The sequence below is a fragment of the Zea mays genome, chromosome 8 (genome assembly GCF_902167145.1).
Source record: "Zea mays cultivar B73 chromosome 8, Zm-B73-REFERENCE-NAM-5.0, whole genome shotgun sequence".
In the NCBI taxonomy this organism is placed as follows: Eukaryota; Viridiplantae; Streptophyta; class Magnoliopsida; order Poales; family Poaceae; genus Zea; species Zea mays.
In genome coordinates this window covers 148,153,672-148,169,644 of record NC_050103.1, presented here as the reverse complement: position 1 = coordinate 148,169,644, position 15,973 = coordinate 148,153,672, and the positions used below count along the sequence as shown (strand labels likewise).

Here is a 15,973-nt window from a genome sequence, read left to right as displayed (position 1 = left end):
CTCCGGATACACTTCAGATGATGACTTTAATGATGATGGTTAACGATGGTGACTTTAATTATGTTTTCTAGTATTTCTTCTCTGAGGAAGTACTTTTTGGGATTATAACTTGGGTTTTATGATAAAACTTGGCTCCTACTAATAATAAATACTTGACCAACTAAAAGCAACTGCTTGAGCCTAACCCCACATAAAGCTAGTCCACTTCAGCCAAACGGGGCATTTGCTGAGTACGTTGATGTGTACTCATTCTTGCTTTACCACCAAACACCAGGTTGTCCACATTGCAACCACTGCTCAGGAGAAGACGAAGTCGTGGAAGGAGACTTCCAGGAGTTCCAAGACTACGACGAATTCTAGATGTGGGTTGGCGGCAACCCCCAGTCAGCTACCTGTGAAGGCCTTATCTTTACTGCGTTTCGCTAGCACTTTGATCTATCTGTTAAGTCGATGACTATGTGGATGACTATGACTCTGTGATGTAATAAGTTAATACTCTTTTATGTTATTATTCGAGCAATGTGCGTTGATGTTCATTTATGTAACCGCTGTGTACGTGAGTTCTGATCCTGGCACGTACATAGTTCGCATTCGGTTTACCTTCCAAAACCGGGTGTGACATAAGTGGTATCAAAGCCAGTGCTGACTGTAGGACCGCTGACCTAGAGTAGCACTGGTCGTACTAAGGACTATTGACCTTCCCTCTCACCTTGACCTCTGATGTTACTTCAAAAGTCGGTCACCTCGACCAACCCTATGTTTTACTACATATATATACTATATTATACCTTGTTAAAATTTTTATCTTGTTCTGTCTATGGTTTGTGCACTTGTCATATTAGTTCTGTTCTTACTCTTGTGCTTACGGTGCCTTTTGTAGATGGCTCGCCTTAGACACACTACACGTAAGTCGGTGATTCCTTTCCTGCTGTCTCGACTTGCGGAGCGTCCTCTACGCCGCACCGTGTCCGGTCAGTCGAGTCACCTGGAGAGACTGCATCACCGCCTGCGTGAGGAGCAGGAACACCGGCGCCAGCACAGAGAGCAGCAGGGCTCTTCCTCCCCACCCCAGCAGGAGGTGGAGTCCGTGAGGCGCCGTTCCTCTGTTGCCCAGCTGGAGGCGCCCCCTGCACCACCGCGGGACGCCCCGGCTGTTGGAGGAGCTACTGGAGGAGGTCCTGGAGGAGACCCCGACGACGACGACTCAGACCACAGCACAGAGTCCTCTGAGCCACAGGAGGCGGAAGGATGGGTCGCCCGACCCATCACCCGTGACGCCGCTCGTGGTTGTCACTTCCACGACGCACTCGACACCTTGCTGCGCCAGGCTTTCGACCGGCACACCTGGTCGATCGAGTATCGTTGTGTAGTATACCAGCACAGTCGCGGGAGGTACCCGGACCGCTGGGAGGCTACCTGCCTAGTTCGCCGTTCGGAGGACGATCTCCGGGGTGCGGAGGCCGTTTCGGAGCACTACTCCATCTCCGAGAGGGACACTGCAGAGGCGGCTATGCAGGATGCAGCACGGCGTGCACTCTCCCAGTACTGTTCCTTGTTCGGTGGGGTGGCCGACGGTCTTAACCTTAGGTACTACCCCCGCCGCCCTACTGGCAGCACCGAGAGTGTGGTTGTCTCACCTGTTGGTGAGGATAACCCTAGGTTGAGCAGCACAGTCAACCTAGTCGCGGTGCTTAACACTGAGCTGGATCACTCTCTGGACGAGCTGAGCAGGGCTCGAACGGAGATTGCTGAGTTGCGTGCTGAGCTAGCAGAGCGCCGCCACCAGGAGGGTGGTTCCCCCGCTCCTGTTGGGACTCAGCACCCTTACCGCTCGCCGCCACGTGGTCACCACACTTATGGTTCCCCTGCCTGTAAGACCAGGATAGATCTGGATCCTTAGATCGTTAGCGTCGGAGTTTGTAATAATTCTTAAGTCAGATGTCTCAGTCTTAGGTAGTCAGTTTAGTTTGCTTATCAGTTGCTTGCATTTAGTTTAGTTTGCTTATCAGTTGCTTACATGCTTGTTATGGTGAACCTGTGCTGGATTTGAATCTTTGTAATGACTGTAGCCAACATGTGGGTTTCCCCTGCAATTTGGCTTAGCTAGTAATGTTAATGAAGTCAGTTGTTTAGTTGGGAAACCATTTACTTCTACTTTCCTTTCTATCTGAGAAGCTGTGTTGAATCATAATGAGGATCAGTGAAGCTCTTTGTTCACTTAGTGTCATGAAGGATTCTGTATTTCCTTTTCTTATGCTGAAGGATTGTAAGATCAATGCTGATGTATGAATGTCTTCCACAGATGTCTGACAACAGGCGCCGATGCAACAGGCGTGCTCAGCAAGAGCAGCATGCCCAGCAGGAAGAACACCAGAGGCAGCCTCCCCCACCACCCCCGATGACAGTGGAGCAGATGTTCTTGATGCAAACTCAGGCAGTGCAGGCCATTGGGCAGACTCTGGCAGCCATGCAGCAGGCTCAACAGCAACCCCAACCCCAATTGCAAGTGCAGATGCCCCAGATGCCACGGGATAAGCGTGGTGAGTTCATGAGAGGGCACCCTCCTACCTTCGCCCATTCTGCCGACCCCATGGATGCAGAAGATTGGCTGCGCGCAGTGGAAAGGGAACTGCGCACCGCCCAATGTGACGACAGGGAGAAGGTCCTGTATGGTCCCCGCCAGCTAAGGGGAGCAGCCCAGTCCTGGTGGGAGTCCTACCTCGCCACACATGCTGACCCCGAAGCCATCACCTGGGAAGAATTCAGCGAGAGTTTCCGTCGGTACCATGTTCTAGAGGGACTGATGATCGTGAAGAAGGAGGAATTCTTGGCTTTGAGGCAGGGACCCCTGTCTGTTAGTGAATACAGAGACAAGTTTCTGCAACTATCTCGTTATGCACCTGAAGACGTCAACACTGATGCTAAAAGGCAGTACAGGTTCATGAGGGGTTTGGTGGATCCCCTGCATTACCAGTTGATGAATCCCACCTTCCCCACCTTCCAGCACCTGATCGATAGGGCAGTTATGACTGAGAAGAAGCGTAAGGATATGGAAGATCGGAAGCGCAAGATGAGTGGACCCCAGTCCGGAAGCATCAGCCGTCCACGTTTCTCAGGCAGTTCATCTCAGCAAGGCAGGCCTGGTCACCCACAGGGATATCAGAATCAGAATCAGCATCCGCATCAGCAGCAGTTTCAGAGGCAGTACCCACAACAGCAGCAGTATTGTCAAAACAGCCAGCAGGTAGGTAATCAGTATCAGAACCAGAACAACCAGGCACCTCGCCTTCTTGCCCCAGCAGCAAATCAGAGCAACCAAGCAGCCCCAGCACAAGGAGGAGGCAGAGGATGTTTCCACTGTGGAGAACAAGGCCACTAGGCGATGCAGTGCCCGAAGAAGATGGCGCAGCAGCAGACCAACCCCAATGCTCCAACAAGGCAAGGTGTACTGCAGCCGGCAGCAGGTAATCGTGGCCAAGCGTACAACCGTGGGAAGGTGAACCACTTGGAGGCCGAAGCAATCCAGGATGCACCAGATGTGGCAGTAGGTATGTTCTCAGTCGAATCTCATCCCGCAAAAGTGCTATTTGATACTGGTGCAACTCATTCATTTGTCGCTGCAATATGGGTAGAAATGCATAACATCTCAGTAGAGGCAATGATGCCGCCCATGAGGATTAATTCGGTTGGTGGTAAAGTGCAAGCAGATAGAATATGCTCAAATATAAGGGTGGAAATAAGGGGGATAGGGTTCCCCAGTGATCTAATAGTAATAGACACCCTTGGGGTAGATGTCATCCTAGGGATGAATTGGTTAATGAAATATGAAGCGAATGTTAGCTATGACAAGAGGACTGTAACATTGAAGTCCCCATCCGGAGAGGAGGTAGTGGCTGAGCTAAGGATGCCTAAATCAGCGGAGGGAGATTTTGGTGGTATGGCATGAAAAGAGAAATCACAGAATATGTCGCCATCTGTGATAGCTGTCAAAGAACCAAAGCAGAGCATCAAAGGCCCGCCGGATTGTTGCAGCCATTGCGGATTCCTCAGTGGAAGTGGGATGAGATCGGGATGGATTTCATAGTTGGCCTACCTCGTACCCGGGCCGGCTATGATTCCATCTGGGTGGTTGTGGACCGCTTAACAAAGGTAGCTCATTTTATACCTGTAAAGACAACGTACACCGGGGCAGCGTTAGCAGAGTTATACATGTCTCGGATAGTCTGCCTTCATGGTGTGCCGAAGAAGATAGTGTCAGATCGAGGAACACAGTTTACCTCTCATTTTTGGCAGCAGCTACAAGAAGCTTTGGGCACACATTTGAACTTCAGCTCGGCTTATCACCCACAGACAGACGGTCAGACTGAAAGAACTAATCAGATCCTAGAAGATATGTTGAGAGCCTGTGCGTTGCAAGACAAGTCAGGGTGGGACAAAAGGTTACCTTATGCAGAATTCTCCTACAACAATAGTTACCAGGCCAGCTTGAAGATGTCACCATTTCAGGCACTCTATGGGCGGAGTTGTAGGACTCCGCTGCACTGGGACCAGCCTGGAGAGAGACAGGTGTTTGGCCCCGACATTTTGCTTGAAGCCGAAGAGAATATCAAAATGGTTCGGGAGAATCTGAAGATAGCACAATCAAGGCAGCGAAGCTATGCGGACAGAAGGAGAAGAGAACTAAGTTTTGAAGTGGGAGACTACGTCTATCTGAAGGTGTCACCTATCAGGGGAGTCAGAAGGTTCGGAGTTAAAGGCAAGTTAGCACCCCGGTACGTTGGACCATATCAGATTCAAGCAAAGCGTGGAGAAGTGGCCTACCAGCTCAACCTACCAGAAAGTTTGTCGGCAGTGCACAACGTGTTCCACGTGTCGCAATTGAAGAGGTGTCTGCGAGTACCAGAAGAACAGTTGCCAGTGGAGGGTTTGGAAGTCCAGGAGGATCTGACATACATAGAGAAGCCAACGCAGATTCTGGAGTTTGCAGACAGAGTCACCCGGAGGAACACCATCAGAATGTGCAAAGTCAGATGGGGTCACCACTCGGAGGAAGAAGCAACCTGGGAACGAGAAGATGATCTGAAGGCCAAATACCCTGAACTCTTTGCTGACCAACCTTGAATCTCGGGGCGAGATTCTTTTAAGGGGGATAGGTTTGTAACACCCTGAATTTGGGGGTATAAAATTTCTTTGCTCATATTCACAAATTCAGGTGTTACTTCTCTTTTCTCACCTTTCCCCAATCTCCTCTTTCTCATTTCTATAGGAGAAGAGTGGTTATTCTTTTTTTGTAATTATAATTTAGTAGGCTAAACTCCAAAAGGGGTATGAAATGTTGCATCATGTCAAACCCAAAATCTTACTTTTGTTTGGTGCATAATTCTTAGAAAGGCTAATTTGAATTTGTGGCTTATTTGGATTTGAATCAAATAGAGTAAATAAAAAGAAAAGAGAAAACAAATGCCAGAATAAAAGAAAAAGGGAAAGAAGCCCACAACCCTGCCCCCCTCGGCCTTTCGGCCCAGCTGGCCCAATCCCGCGTGCGCGCCCTTTCCCCCTCCTCTCTCTGCCCTGGCGGGCCCGCCCGTCAGCGCGGCCGCCTTCTCCGCGCCCGCGCCCGCTTTCCTCTATCTCTCTGCTCGCGGGCCCGAGCTGTCAGCTCCTCCGTCTTCGCGTAACCGCCGCCCCGGTCTTCGCGTGCCGCAGACTCCGCGCCCACGTCGAGCGTGGAGCTCGCAACCACCTCGCCTCGGTCACTTGAGCCAGAGCCTCGCACGCCCTCTCCCCCTCCCTCATTTGCGCACCTGCAGACCCCTCTCCCACCTCCCCACGCTGCGCACACGCCAGAGCGCCGCCGCCATTAAACCGCCGCCGCCCGAGCACGTTTCCTCGTCGCCGTTGGAGCTCCGCCGTGCCCTCTGCCACGGTGAGCTCCGCCCCGACGTCCGCAACCCGGGACGCGCTCCAATTTCCCCTCCCCCTCTCTAATTCCCTCTGCCCGCGCTCACCCGCCGTCCTCCGTGCAGCCGCAGTGGTCCGCCACCGCCGACCGGAGCCGTCGCCGCGCCTTCGCCGCCTCCGAGGAGTCCCTGGGGTTCGCCTTGAGGTAAGGAACCTCCTCTGCCCTCTCCCTTCCCCTCTATGGCTCTCTGCTGCGCTTAATTGATCGCCGGAGTCCATTAGCGCCGCCGCCGAGCCGCTTCGCCGTGGACCGCCCCCCTCCGGTGCCCCTGTCCCGACCTAGCCCCCACCAGAAGACTCCCCGCGCTTTCCCCAACCTCCCCGGCCGTCCAGGTCGCCCCAAGGACCCGCAGGGCCCCCGCGCCACTCGTCTCCGGCGAGTTCTCCGCCGCGGGGACGAGCGCCGCCGCCTCTGCTAGCCGTAGGAGAGGACAAGGCCGGCCACCCGATCCCCGCCATCCATCCCAAATCGATCGGCCCTGTTTCAATTAACCCGGGCCCGATCCTGGCCGTCCGCTTGGAATCCGACGACCCAGGGCCGCTCCCCCCACACCCCGTCTCCCTGCCGCCTGGCCCCGCCTGGCCCCGCCTGTCAGCCAGCCGCCCCGCGCTGCCCGCCTGGCCCCGCCTGTCAGCCCGCCGCCCCGCGCTGCCCGCCTGGCCCCGCTTGTCAGCCGCTCAGGCCGCCGCGCGCTCGCGCGCCCGTCCGCGGATCTAATCCTGAGCGTTGATCCGGGATCCGACGGCTATTAGAGCCCGATACCCCTTCGCCCGCGCTTTTTCTTAAAGAGACCCCCGCCTTTCCGCAATTTAACTCGCCGTCCCTGGATTTTCACAGTTAGGTCCTCGGACCTTTTATTTAATCCAAAATAAGTATTTAAGGCATATTTTTAATCCCCAATCTTGTAAAATTCATAACTTTGTCATATGAACTCCAAATTAGGTGCTTCAAATTGCAAAATGTTCATAATATTCTTATCTATCTAATTAAGTAATGTTCCTCTGCTGTTTCTATGTCCCAATTAATAGTTGATCATTTGGGTAAGATTAATGTTATTGGAACCCTATTTGAGATAAATAGAAGATAATGGACTTTAATAAAAGTTGGAGCACCTAAGTTCATGGATTTAAGCACCTAAGTTTAAGGACTTAAAACCATGTAATGATTTAACCCCACCACTGACTTAGACCTGATTAGTGGATAATGAATCTCTTTGTGTAGTCCTCCACCCTAGACCTAGGGAACATCAGAGTGCCTATCCTTTTCTATTATGAACTTGTGATCCCTCTGCTGCGTATGTTTGGTATATTGCTTTTGTTTGTTATTTCCCAAGTGCATAGTGTGAATGATTAATTTACGTAGACAACGGGCAGTCTGTGTTTCCCGAGGAAGTTGCTGAGGAAGTCCCTGATCAACAGTTTGGTGAAGGCAAGTGTCCTCTGTCCCATTATGTCCTATTCATTTATAACTTACTACCCCGCATTACTTACTTGAAACCTAAGGATTGACTAGCTTCACACTTTACTTTATCCTTGATGACCTTCTGGGTTGTTATGGTTAGCATTTTGCTATTGCCTTAACTTAATCAATGAACATGATGTGACTATTTATGATACTGTTATCCTGATGATGTTGATGACCTTGTGATATTCTAGGGGGCTCAGGCTATTTCCTGAGTACCTCTCCGTAAGGACCTGTTCGTTGAGAGACCACCCGGGATAACAGTGCAACCATGAGGGTGGAATGGGGTGCCCTTAGCTAATTAATTAGAGGAACTAGAAGTGTAGTTGCTTCACCGACGTGCCGTCAAGGGGGTCCAGGCACAGTGCTTGCTCTGCCGAGGCTGGGTGCCGAGGTTCTTTCGTTTTGCTTTTTAGTCACCCTCCTGCGGGGAGAGGTACTGTGTTTATCAAACTGGAGAAACCTAACGGGCAGCTATGACCTCTAGGGAATCTTTGTAAAGGCTTCGTAGTGAATCCCTGGCCATTCACCTCGGGAGTGAATAAGGGTCTTGCAAGCCCGGGCTAGAGAGGGAATCACGGCTCATGGGTAAAGTGTGCGACCTCTACAGAGGGTAGTGAAACTGGTATATCAGTCGTGCTCATGGTTAAGAGCAGCCTTGGGATCCTCTTTGATTAGAGATACTCCGGATACACTTCAGATGATGACTTTAATGATGATGGTTAACGATGGTGACTTTAATTATGTTTTCTAGTATTTCTTCTCTGAGGAAGTACTTTTTGGGATTATAACTTGGGTTTTATGATAAAACTTGGCTCCTACTAATAATAAATACTTGACCAACTAAAAGCAACTGCTTGAGCCTAACCCCACATAAAGCTAGTCCACTTCAGCCAAACGGGGCATTTGCTGAGTACGTTGATGTGTACTCATCCTTGCTTTACCACCAAACACCAGGTTGTCCACATTGCAACCACTGCTCAGGAGAAGACGAAGTCGTGGAAGGAGACTTCCAGGAGTTCCAAGACTACGACGAATTCTAGATGTGGGTTGGCGGCAACCCCCAGTCAGCTGCCTGTGAAGGCCTTATCTTTACTGCGTTTCGCTAGCACTTTGATCTATCTGTTAAGTCGATGACTATGTGGATGACTATGACTCTGTGATGTAATAAGTTAATACTCTTTTATGTTATTATTCGAGCAATGTGCGTTGATGTTCATTTATGTAATCGCTGTGTACGTGAGTTCTGATCCTGGCACGTACATAGTTCGCATTCGATTTACCTTCCAAAACCGGGTGTGATAATTATTTTCTAAAATCTACTCGAAGCTCGGGGGCTACACCCATTGGGTGCACCTCTGGTGCACCCAATGGAGTTCAGGGTCCAAAAATTGAAAACGCCGACCTCTAAGGCACAAGCACGAAACAAAGCTTCGGTTTACAAGTGATCAAAGCAGGAGGGGACAGTAAGAAGTCATTTTCTTCAAATCACCCGTAAGCTGGACCTGGGATCTTTGGGCTGATTACCTCTAAATTAACCCAAAGATCGGGGGCTTGTGGGGGATAGATATCCCCCGGGTCCACTAAAAGAGTAAAGGACCTCACGAAAGGCTCAAGGGCCCAATAAATCGTAAGGTCATTCTTTCGTAGGCCTGGGGAAGGACAACCAGCAAAGCAGATCGACATAGGGCCGAATTAGTGCAAACCCGGACAACCCACAACGCTGAGCATGCAACCGCAATAGAGATCCGACTTTCCTGCGCTGGAGCCCCCATGCAACGGAGCCATGCGAGGATAAGTCGGCCAAACTACAGGGAGATAAACTCAAACAGTTCACTATCTTTTAGCCACACGTTGTTATCATATCCACATGTATTGCCCCACGGTCGAGTATATAAGGCCTAGAGGGCACCCCTTCAGAACGATCGACCCCATTACCTAGCCACCCACTCGAACTCTCTGCATTCTCAATTCAGAGAGCTCTCCTGTAACCTCATTCACCAAGCATACTCACCAGGACGTAGGGTGTTACGCATCTCTAAGCGGCCCGAACCTGTAAACCTTGTTCATTGTCCCTCGTGCATCTGGCACGAACCATTTTGCTACAGTCGTCGACACCGTCCTACCCCTAAAAACACCTTGAGGGGCAACCCCGGGTGTGCGGTCGGACCCAAAACACCGACAGTGTTCCACAACAAACAGGACGAGCACGGGGTGGTGACAAGGAACAAGGCTCGACTTGTGGCAAAAGGTTATGCCCAAGTCACGGGTTTGGACTTTGAGGAGACTTTCGCTCCTGTGGCTAGGCTAGAGTTGATTCGTATTTTGTTAGCCTATGCCGCTCACCATTCTTTCAGGTTGTACCGAATGGATGTGAAGAGCGCTTTCCTCAACGGGCCAATCAAGGAGGAGGTGTACGTGGAGCAACCCCCTGGCTTTGAGGATGAACGGTATCCCGACCACGTGTGTAAGCTCTCTAAGGCGCTCTATGGACTTTAGCAAGCCCCAAGAGCATGGTATGAATGCCTTAGAGACTTTTTAATTGCTAATGCTTTCAAGGTTGGGAAAGCCGATCCGACTCTTTTCACTAAGACATGTGATGGTGACTTATTTGTGTGCCAAATTTATGTCGATGACATAATATTTGGTTCTACTAACCAAAAGTCTTGTGAAGAGTTTAGCAGGGTGATGACTCAGAAATTCGAGATGTCGATGATGGGCGAGTTGAACTACTTGGGTTCCAAGTGAAGCAAATCAAGGATGGCACCTTCATTTCCCAAACGAAGTATACGCAAGACTTGCTCAAGCGGTTTGGGATGAAGGACGCCAAGCCTGCAAAGACTCCAATGGGAACCGACGGACATGTCGACCTCAACAAAGGAGGTCTTGCCTTCAGTCGCCTGGCGCACCGGACAGTCCGGTGCACAACCGGACACTGTCCGGTGCGATTTCTCTCCTTCTTTGGCGAAGCCGACCGTTGAAGATTCAGAGCCGTTGGCACACCGGACACTGTCCGGTGCACACCGGACAGTCCGGTGCCCCCTTCTAGCCGTTGGCTCGGCCACGTGTCCCGCGTGGATCGTGCGGCCGACCGTTGGCTCACCGGACAGTCCGGTGCACCACTGGATAGTCCGGTGAATTATAGCCGTACGCCGTTAATCATCTCCCGAGAGCGACGAGTTCGCCTGTGAATGGCTCACCGGACAGTCCGGTGCACCACCGGACAGTCCGGTGATTTATAGCCGTACACCGTCGTCGAAGTCCCAAGAACAGCAAGTTCACCGGAGCCAGCCTGGCGCACCGGACACTGTCCGGTGCACCCAGACTGAGCAGAGTCTTGGCTGTACAGCCAAGTCATCTCCAAATTGATTTCTCCTGTTTCCAGCACTTAGACGCAAAACATTAGTCTCCAAAACAATGTACTAAGTCTTAGAAACATACCTTTACACTTGATTTGCACTTTGTCCAACATTTGGCATAGATTAACACTTAAGCACTTGTGTTGGCACTCAATCACCAAAATACTTAGAAATGGCCCAAGGGCACATTTCCCTTTCAGTAAGTCCGTTGATCAAAAGGCATACCGGTCTATGATAGGGTCTTTACTTTATTTGTGTGCTAGTAGACCGGATATTATGCTTAGCGTATGCATGTGTGCTAGATTTCAATCTGACCCAAGGGAGTGTCACCTTGTGGCCGTTAAGCGAATTCTTAGATATTTAGTCGCTACGCCTTGCTTTGGGATCTGGTATCCAAAGGGGCATACCTTTGACTTAATTGGATATTCAGACTCCGATTATGCTGGATGTAAGGTCGATAGAAAGAGTACATCAGGGACGTGCCAATTCCTAGGAAGGTCCCTAGTGTCGTGGAGTTCTAAGAAACAAACTTCCGTTGCCCTATCCACCGCTGAGGCCGAATACGTTGCCGCAGGACAGTGTTGCGCACAACTACTTTGGATGAGGCAAACCCTCAGGGACTTTGGCTACAATCTGAGCAAAGTCCCACTCCTATGTGACAATGAGAGTGCAATCCGCATGGCGGACAATCCTGTTGAACACAGCCGCACAAAGCACATAGACATCCGGCATCACTTTTTGAGAGACCACCAGCAAAAGGGAGATATCGAAGTGTTCTATGTTAGCACCGAGAACCAGCTAGCCGATATCTTTACCAAGCCTCTAGATGAGAAGACCTTTTGCAGGCTGCGTAGTGAGCTACTCCCTCCGGTGCATCAATAATTGACGTTCTAGCTTTGAGTCCAAAGTGCAATATAAATTGACGTTTCACGCACAGCGAGCCGTCGCTCTCGATTGACGCAGCAAGAAGTAAATTCAACAGGTGTCTCTTGGCCTCCTCCACGCTACATTAAATAACACACGTTTCTTCCTCCTGTTCTCTTCATACTGCTCTCTTCACATCGCAAAAATATGGCCCCGACGCCTTCTCCATCTCCATCGTCGAGCAGTGAGTCAGACCCCAGCTGGTATTGGCGCAACCCTGCCAGGCGAGCGGCGCGTGAGGCGGCAGCTCTCGCAGCGCGTGAGGCGCGTGCAAGACAGGAGGCAAGCGCGGCTAGCGAGGCAGTAGCGTCTGCAGCGCGTGAGGCAACACCGTCTGCGGCTAGCGAGGCAGCAGTGTCTGCTGCGCATGAGGTCCGTGCGGCGGCAGCAGGTGAGTCTCGTGCGGCAGCAGGTGAGTCCCGTGCGGCGGCAGCGGCGGCTGCTCGCCGTGCACCAGCCCGGCGTTTCCGGCAGTATCCCTACAGCAGGCCTTCACGGCAGAGACGAGGTGCAAGGCTTCGCACTCCTTCTGATGATGAAGAACCGATCGTCACAGGAGGCAGTGCAAAAGGAGAAGACAAGATCGATGCAGCAAAAATAAACTGATGGAGATTACATTCGGTGAACTAAATTCTACTATTACTATTCCTAAATGTTCCATGTAGCAAGCTTTTGCATGGCTTCGTATACCAATGATCTTTCACAATGAACTTGTACCGGTAGTGATCCTTGTCTTTCAAGTGTTCCCTTCTTCATGTGAGGAAGATTATACTTATTGGATCCATGAACTTTCATCGTTTCTTTCAAAACTTGATGAAGTGTTAAGTACATTCTGTTTGCCTTGCATGGAGGATATTCATGGAAAGCCTAAATGATATCAGAATAATGTTAGTACATAAAACAAATTAATAGAATTTTTTTCGAATTATAGATAGATCACAAACCTCTTGCACAACTGGAATTAGATCTTGAACTGTTTTTGCTGATTTCTTGTATTGAATTGATTGTATGGCACGAAAAAACCCCAAGTCTAATATATTAAAATCTGGGGAATTCGCCGGTTGACAAGTGAGACGAATGTCGAAACCATCTTGTTGTGCAGCTTCACAAAACATTGGATCGTTAACTTCAATATGAGATGGCGCGTTGTCTTGTTGAATATAAATTGGTTTGTTGACATCTTCACGTGGCCACTTAGCTTTAATAGATGGAAGTACCTTTTGTATCATGAACTCTCTAACGACATCTCTCTTTATCGAAGTGATGGGTTTCACTTCCATTGTTCCAGCTGGACGATTAATACTACTCCTTTTTGCACGTTCAAAAGTAACTAAAGGGAAGCATCCAATCTTCCCATCGAACGTGCAAATTCCATTCTCAAATCTTGGACGAGCGGTGGCACATAAGAACATGAGCTTCGGGATGTTGTTCTTACTCCGACAAGTACGATAAGGCTCATCCTCATCGGGCAACAAATAATACCTCTCAGATTTTCGAGTAATGAAGAACCACTTCTCATCAATGAAAACATGGTCAAAAATACTCTTAAACCTTGGATTGTCATGCAAAGTCTCATGCTCAAGCATGTCAACACACCACTGTAGCCTAGACTTCTTGTTTTCATCGGTAAGATGCGGTTTGATACTACTCGTGTGCCTTCTAACTTTCCCTTGTTTCACGTGTTTCAAAAGTGTTCTCTTGCAAACACCAAGTACTTTAGCTGAATCTTCAAGAGTGGTTCTTTCCTTAAGAGGAACATTGCGCAATCGCTCATAGTTTACTGGACTTGGCTTACGACCACATTTACCTCTCTTTTTACTAGCAAAACTAACCATAATACCAAGATCAAGTGAGAGTTTACCTTCAGCCCAACATCGTTGTACAGTTCGAATTCCAAGATTATACATTACGGCAACTTCGCTAGTAGCATTCCTTGGTAGCACTCCATTCTTACTTCTTCGCAGCAGTTCCTGGAATACTTGATTTAAAACAACTTCGGAAGCATCTTTCCGCTGAACACTCTCAACTGGTGCTGCCACATTCAGGTCAAACATATGAACTGGTTCTTGGTTCATATCAAAACCTATTAAAAAAATTGGATTAGAGAAGAACATAAAACAAGAAGATAAAACAAATGAATACACCATGTATCGTACCTAAATCTGTCACAAAAGGTTGTTGTATATTCAGGTCAAACAACGCCATTGCTTTCTGTAGGAGTTCAAATGAAAACATTTCGTTTGTGCGCAACAAGTGAGGCTATATAGCCAGCAAAACAGTGAAAAAAGTAGCGGGAGCAAGAAAAGAAATGCGCCAGAGAGAAAAAAGTAGCGCCAAACAGAATTTTGCCGCGCCCCGCCATGCATTTGCATGCAAAATGGTGTACCCGCGCATGCAAAATGGTCTCGCGTGAGTCAAGAAAAAAGAAAATGCGCTAGAGAGAAAAAAGTAAGGCGCCAAACAGAATCTTGCCGCGCCACGCCATGCATTTGCATGCAAAATGGTGTACCCGCACATGCAAAATTGAAAAAAAAAATAGTCTTGTGTGACTCAAGAATCGAACCTGGATCTCCTGCCTGGGAAGGAGTGAAGAGAACCAATCCAGCTATTAAAGGGATTACGCTAAGAATGGAAAAGAGTGGTAGTTATTAGTTTCTTGGTATGCGAGAAGCTGTCCAAAACGTCAGTTTTTAGTACACCGGAGGGAGTAAATATCTTAGATTCACGTAACTTGGATTGATATAGAGCATACATGTGTTTTATGACTTTGATCACGTTCCAATATGCATTTTATTGTTTATTTACGGTGATCAAGTTGTGCAAGGGATCTCCCAGACCTCACAAGTCCATGTGTGATTGATGCACATATTTAGGGGGAGAAATGCTACAACTTGACCCTTTGAGACTAACAGTGTGCTTGAGTGTTCTTAATTTAGTCTCAAAGGTGGATTGAAAGGGAAAGGTGAACTTGGACCATGCAAGACTTCCACTGCACTCCGATGAGAGGGTAACTCACTCCAAGTTCATCTCCATATTCTTATTGCCTTTTTACTCTTATTTGAAGATTTTGGTGAGGCAATGGGGTTTAAGGGCCAAGATTGATTTCCGTTTTGGTGCTTGATGCCAAAGGGGGAGAAAATAAGGCCAAAGCAAGAAATGGATCAGCTACCACTTGAGAATTTTGAAAGTAATAGAATTAGAGCTTTTGGTTTGACAAAATACTCTTATTGTCTCTTATTGTCAAAAGTTGGTCTCTTGTGGGGAGAATGGTTGATTGTGGGAAAAATGGGGAGTTTTTGAATCTTTGATCAATTTCTCTTGGAATACCTCTCTCTATGCCTCAACAAGTGACTTTGACTTAGAGATAGGAAATTGAGTTTGATTTGCAAAAACAAACCAAATGGTGGCAAAGAATGATCCAAATATGCCAAATTTGAATCAAAACAAATTTGTGTTCTTATTTGCATTGATGTAGCACTTCTTTTAGTTGCTTTTTGTTGTGTTGGCATAAATCACCAAAAAAGGGGAGATTGAAAGGGAAATGTGCCCTTGGGCCATTTCTAAGTATTTTGGTGATCAAGTGCCAACACAAATGGTTTAAGTGTGAAACTATGCCAAATGGTGGAAGAAGTGCAAAGTCAACACAAAGGTATGATTTTAGACTTAGTACATTGGTTTTTGTGTACTAACATATCTGTCTTAGTGCTAGAATTAGAGAAAATACATTTGGAAAAGACTTGGCTCGAGCAGCCAAGACTCTGCTCAGTCTGGGTGCACCGGACAGTCCGGTGGTGCACCGGACAGTGTCCGGTGTGCCAGGCTGGCGTCTGGTCAACTAGCTGCTCTCGGGTCTCGACGACGGCGTACGGCTATAAATCACCGGACTGTCCAGTGGTTCACCACACTGTTCGGTGAGTCGTCTGCGGCGAAGTCGCTGCTCTCGGGAAACAAGTCAAGAGCGTACGGCTATAATTCACCGGACTGTCCGGTGGTGCACCGGACTGTCCGGTGAGCCAACGGTCGGGCGGGCCAACGGTCGGCCGCAATCCGCGCGTGACGCGTGGCCGAGCCAACGGTCGGATGGGAGCACCGGACTGTCCGGTGTGTACCGGACAGTGTCCGGTGCGCCAACGGCTCCAAGTCTTCAACGGTCGGCTGCGCCAGATTAGGAAAGAAATCCGCACCGGACAGTGTCCGGTGGTGCACCGGACTGTTCGGTGCGCCAGTCGACAGAAGGCAAGAATTGCCTTCCTGGATTGCTCTCAAC

The 15,973-nt window shown here is 49.1% G+C and overlaps 1 protein-coding gene across 1 annotated transcript; it reads right to left on the bottom strand.

Moving 5' to 3' along the window:
- Positions 1-12,295: 12,295 nt before the first annotated feature.
- LOC103636071 (uncharacterized) lies at positions 12,296-14,126 on the bottom strand. The gene is made up of 3 exons (XM_008658428.2): positions 13,863-14,126; positions 12,651-13,789; positions 12,296-12,573 (listed from the first exon to the last, which is right to left on the bottom strand). The coding sequence occupies exons 1-3, from the start codon at positions 13,939-13,941 to the stop codon at positions 12,355-12,357; spliced, it is 1,437 nt and encodes a 478-aa protein (XP_008656650.1). The 5' UTR covers positions 13,942-14,126; the 3' UTR covers positions 12,296-12,354.
- Positions 14,127-15,973: the final 1,847 nt, after the last annotated feature.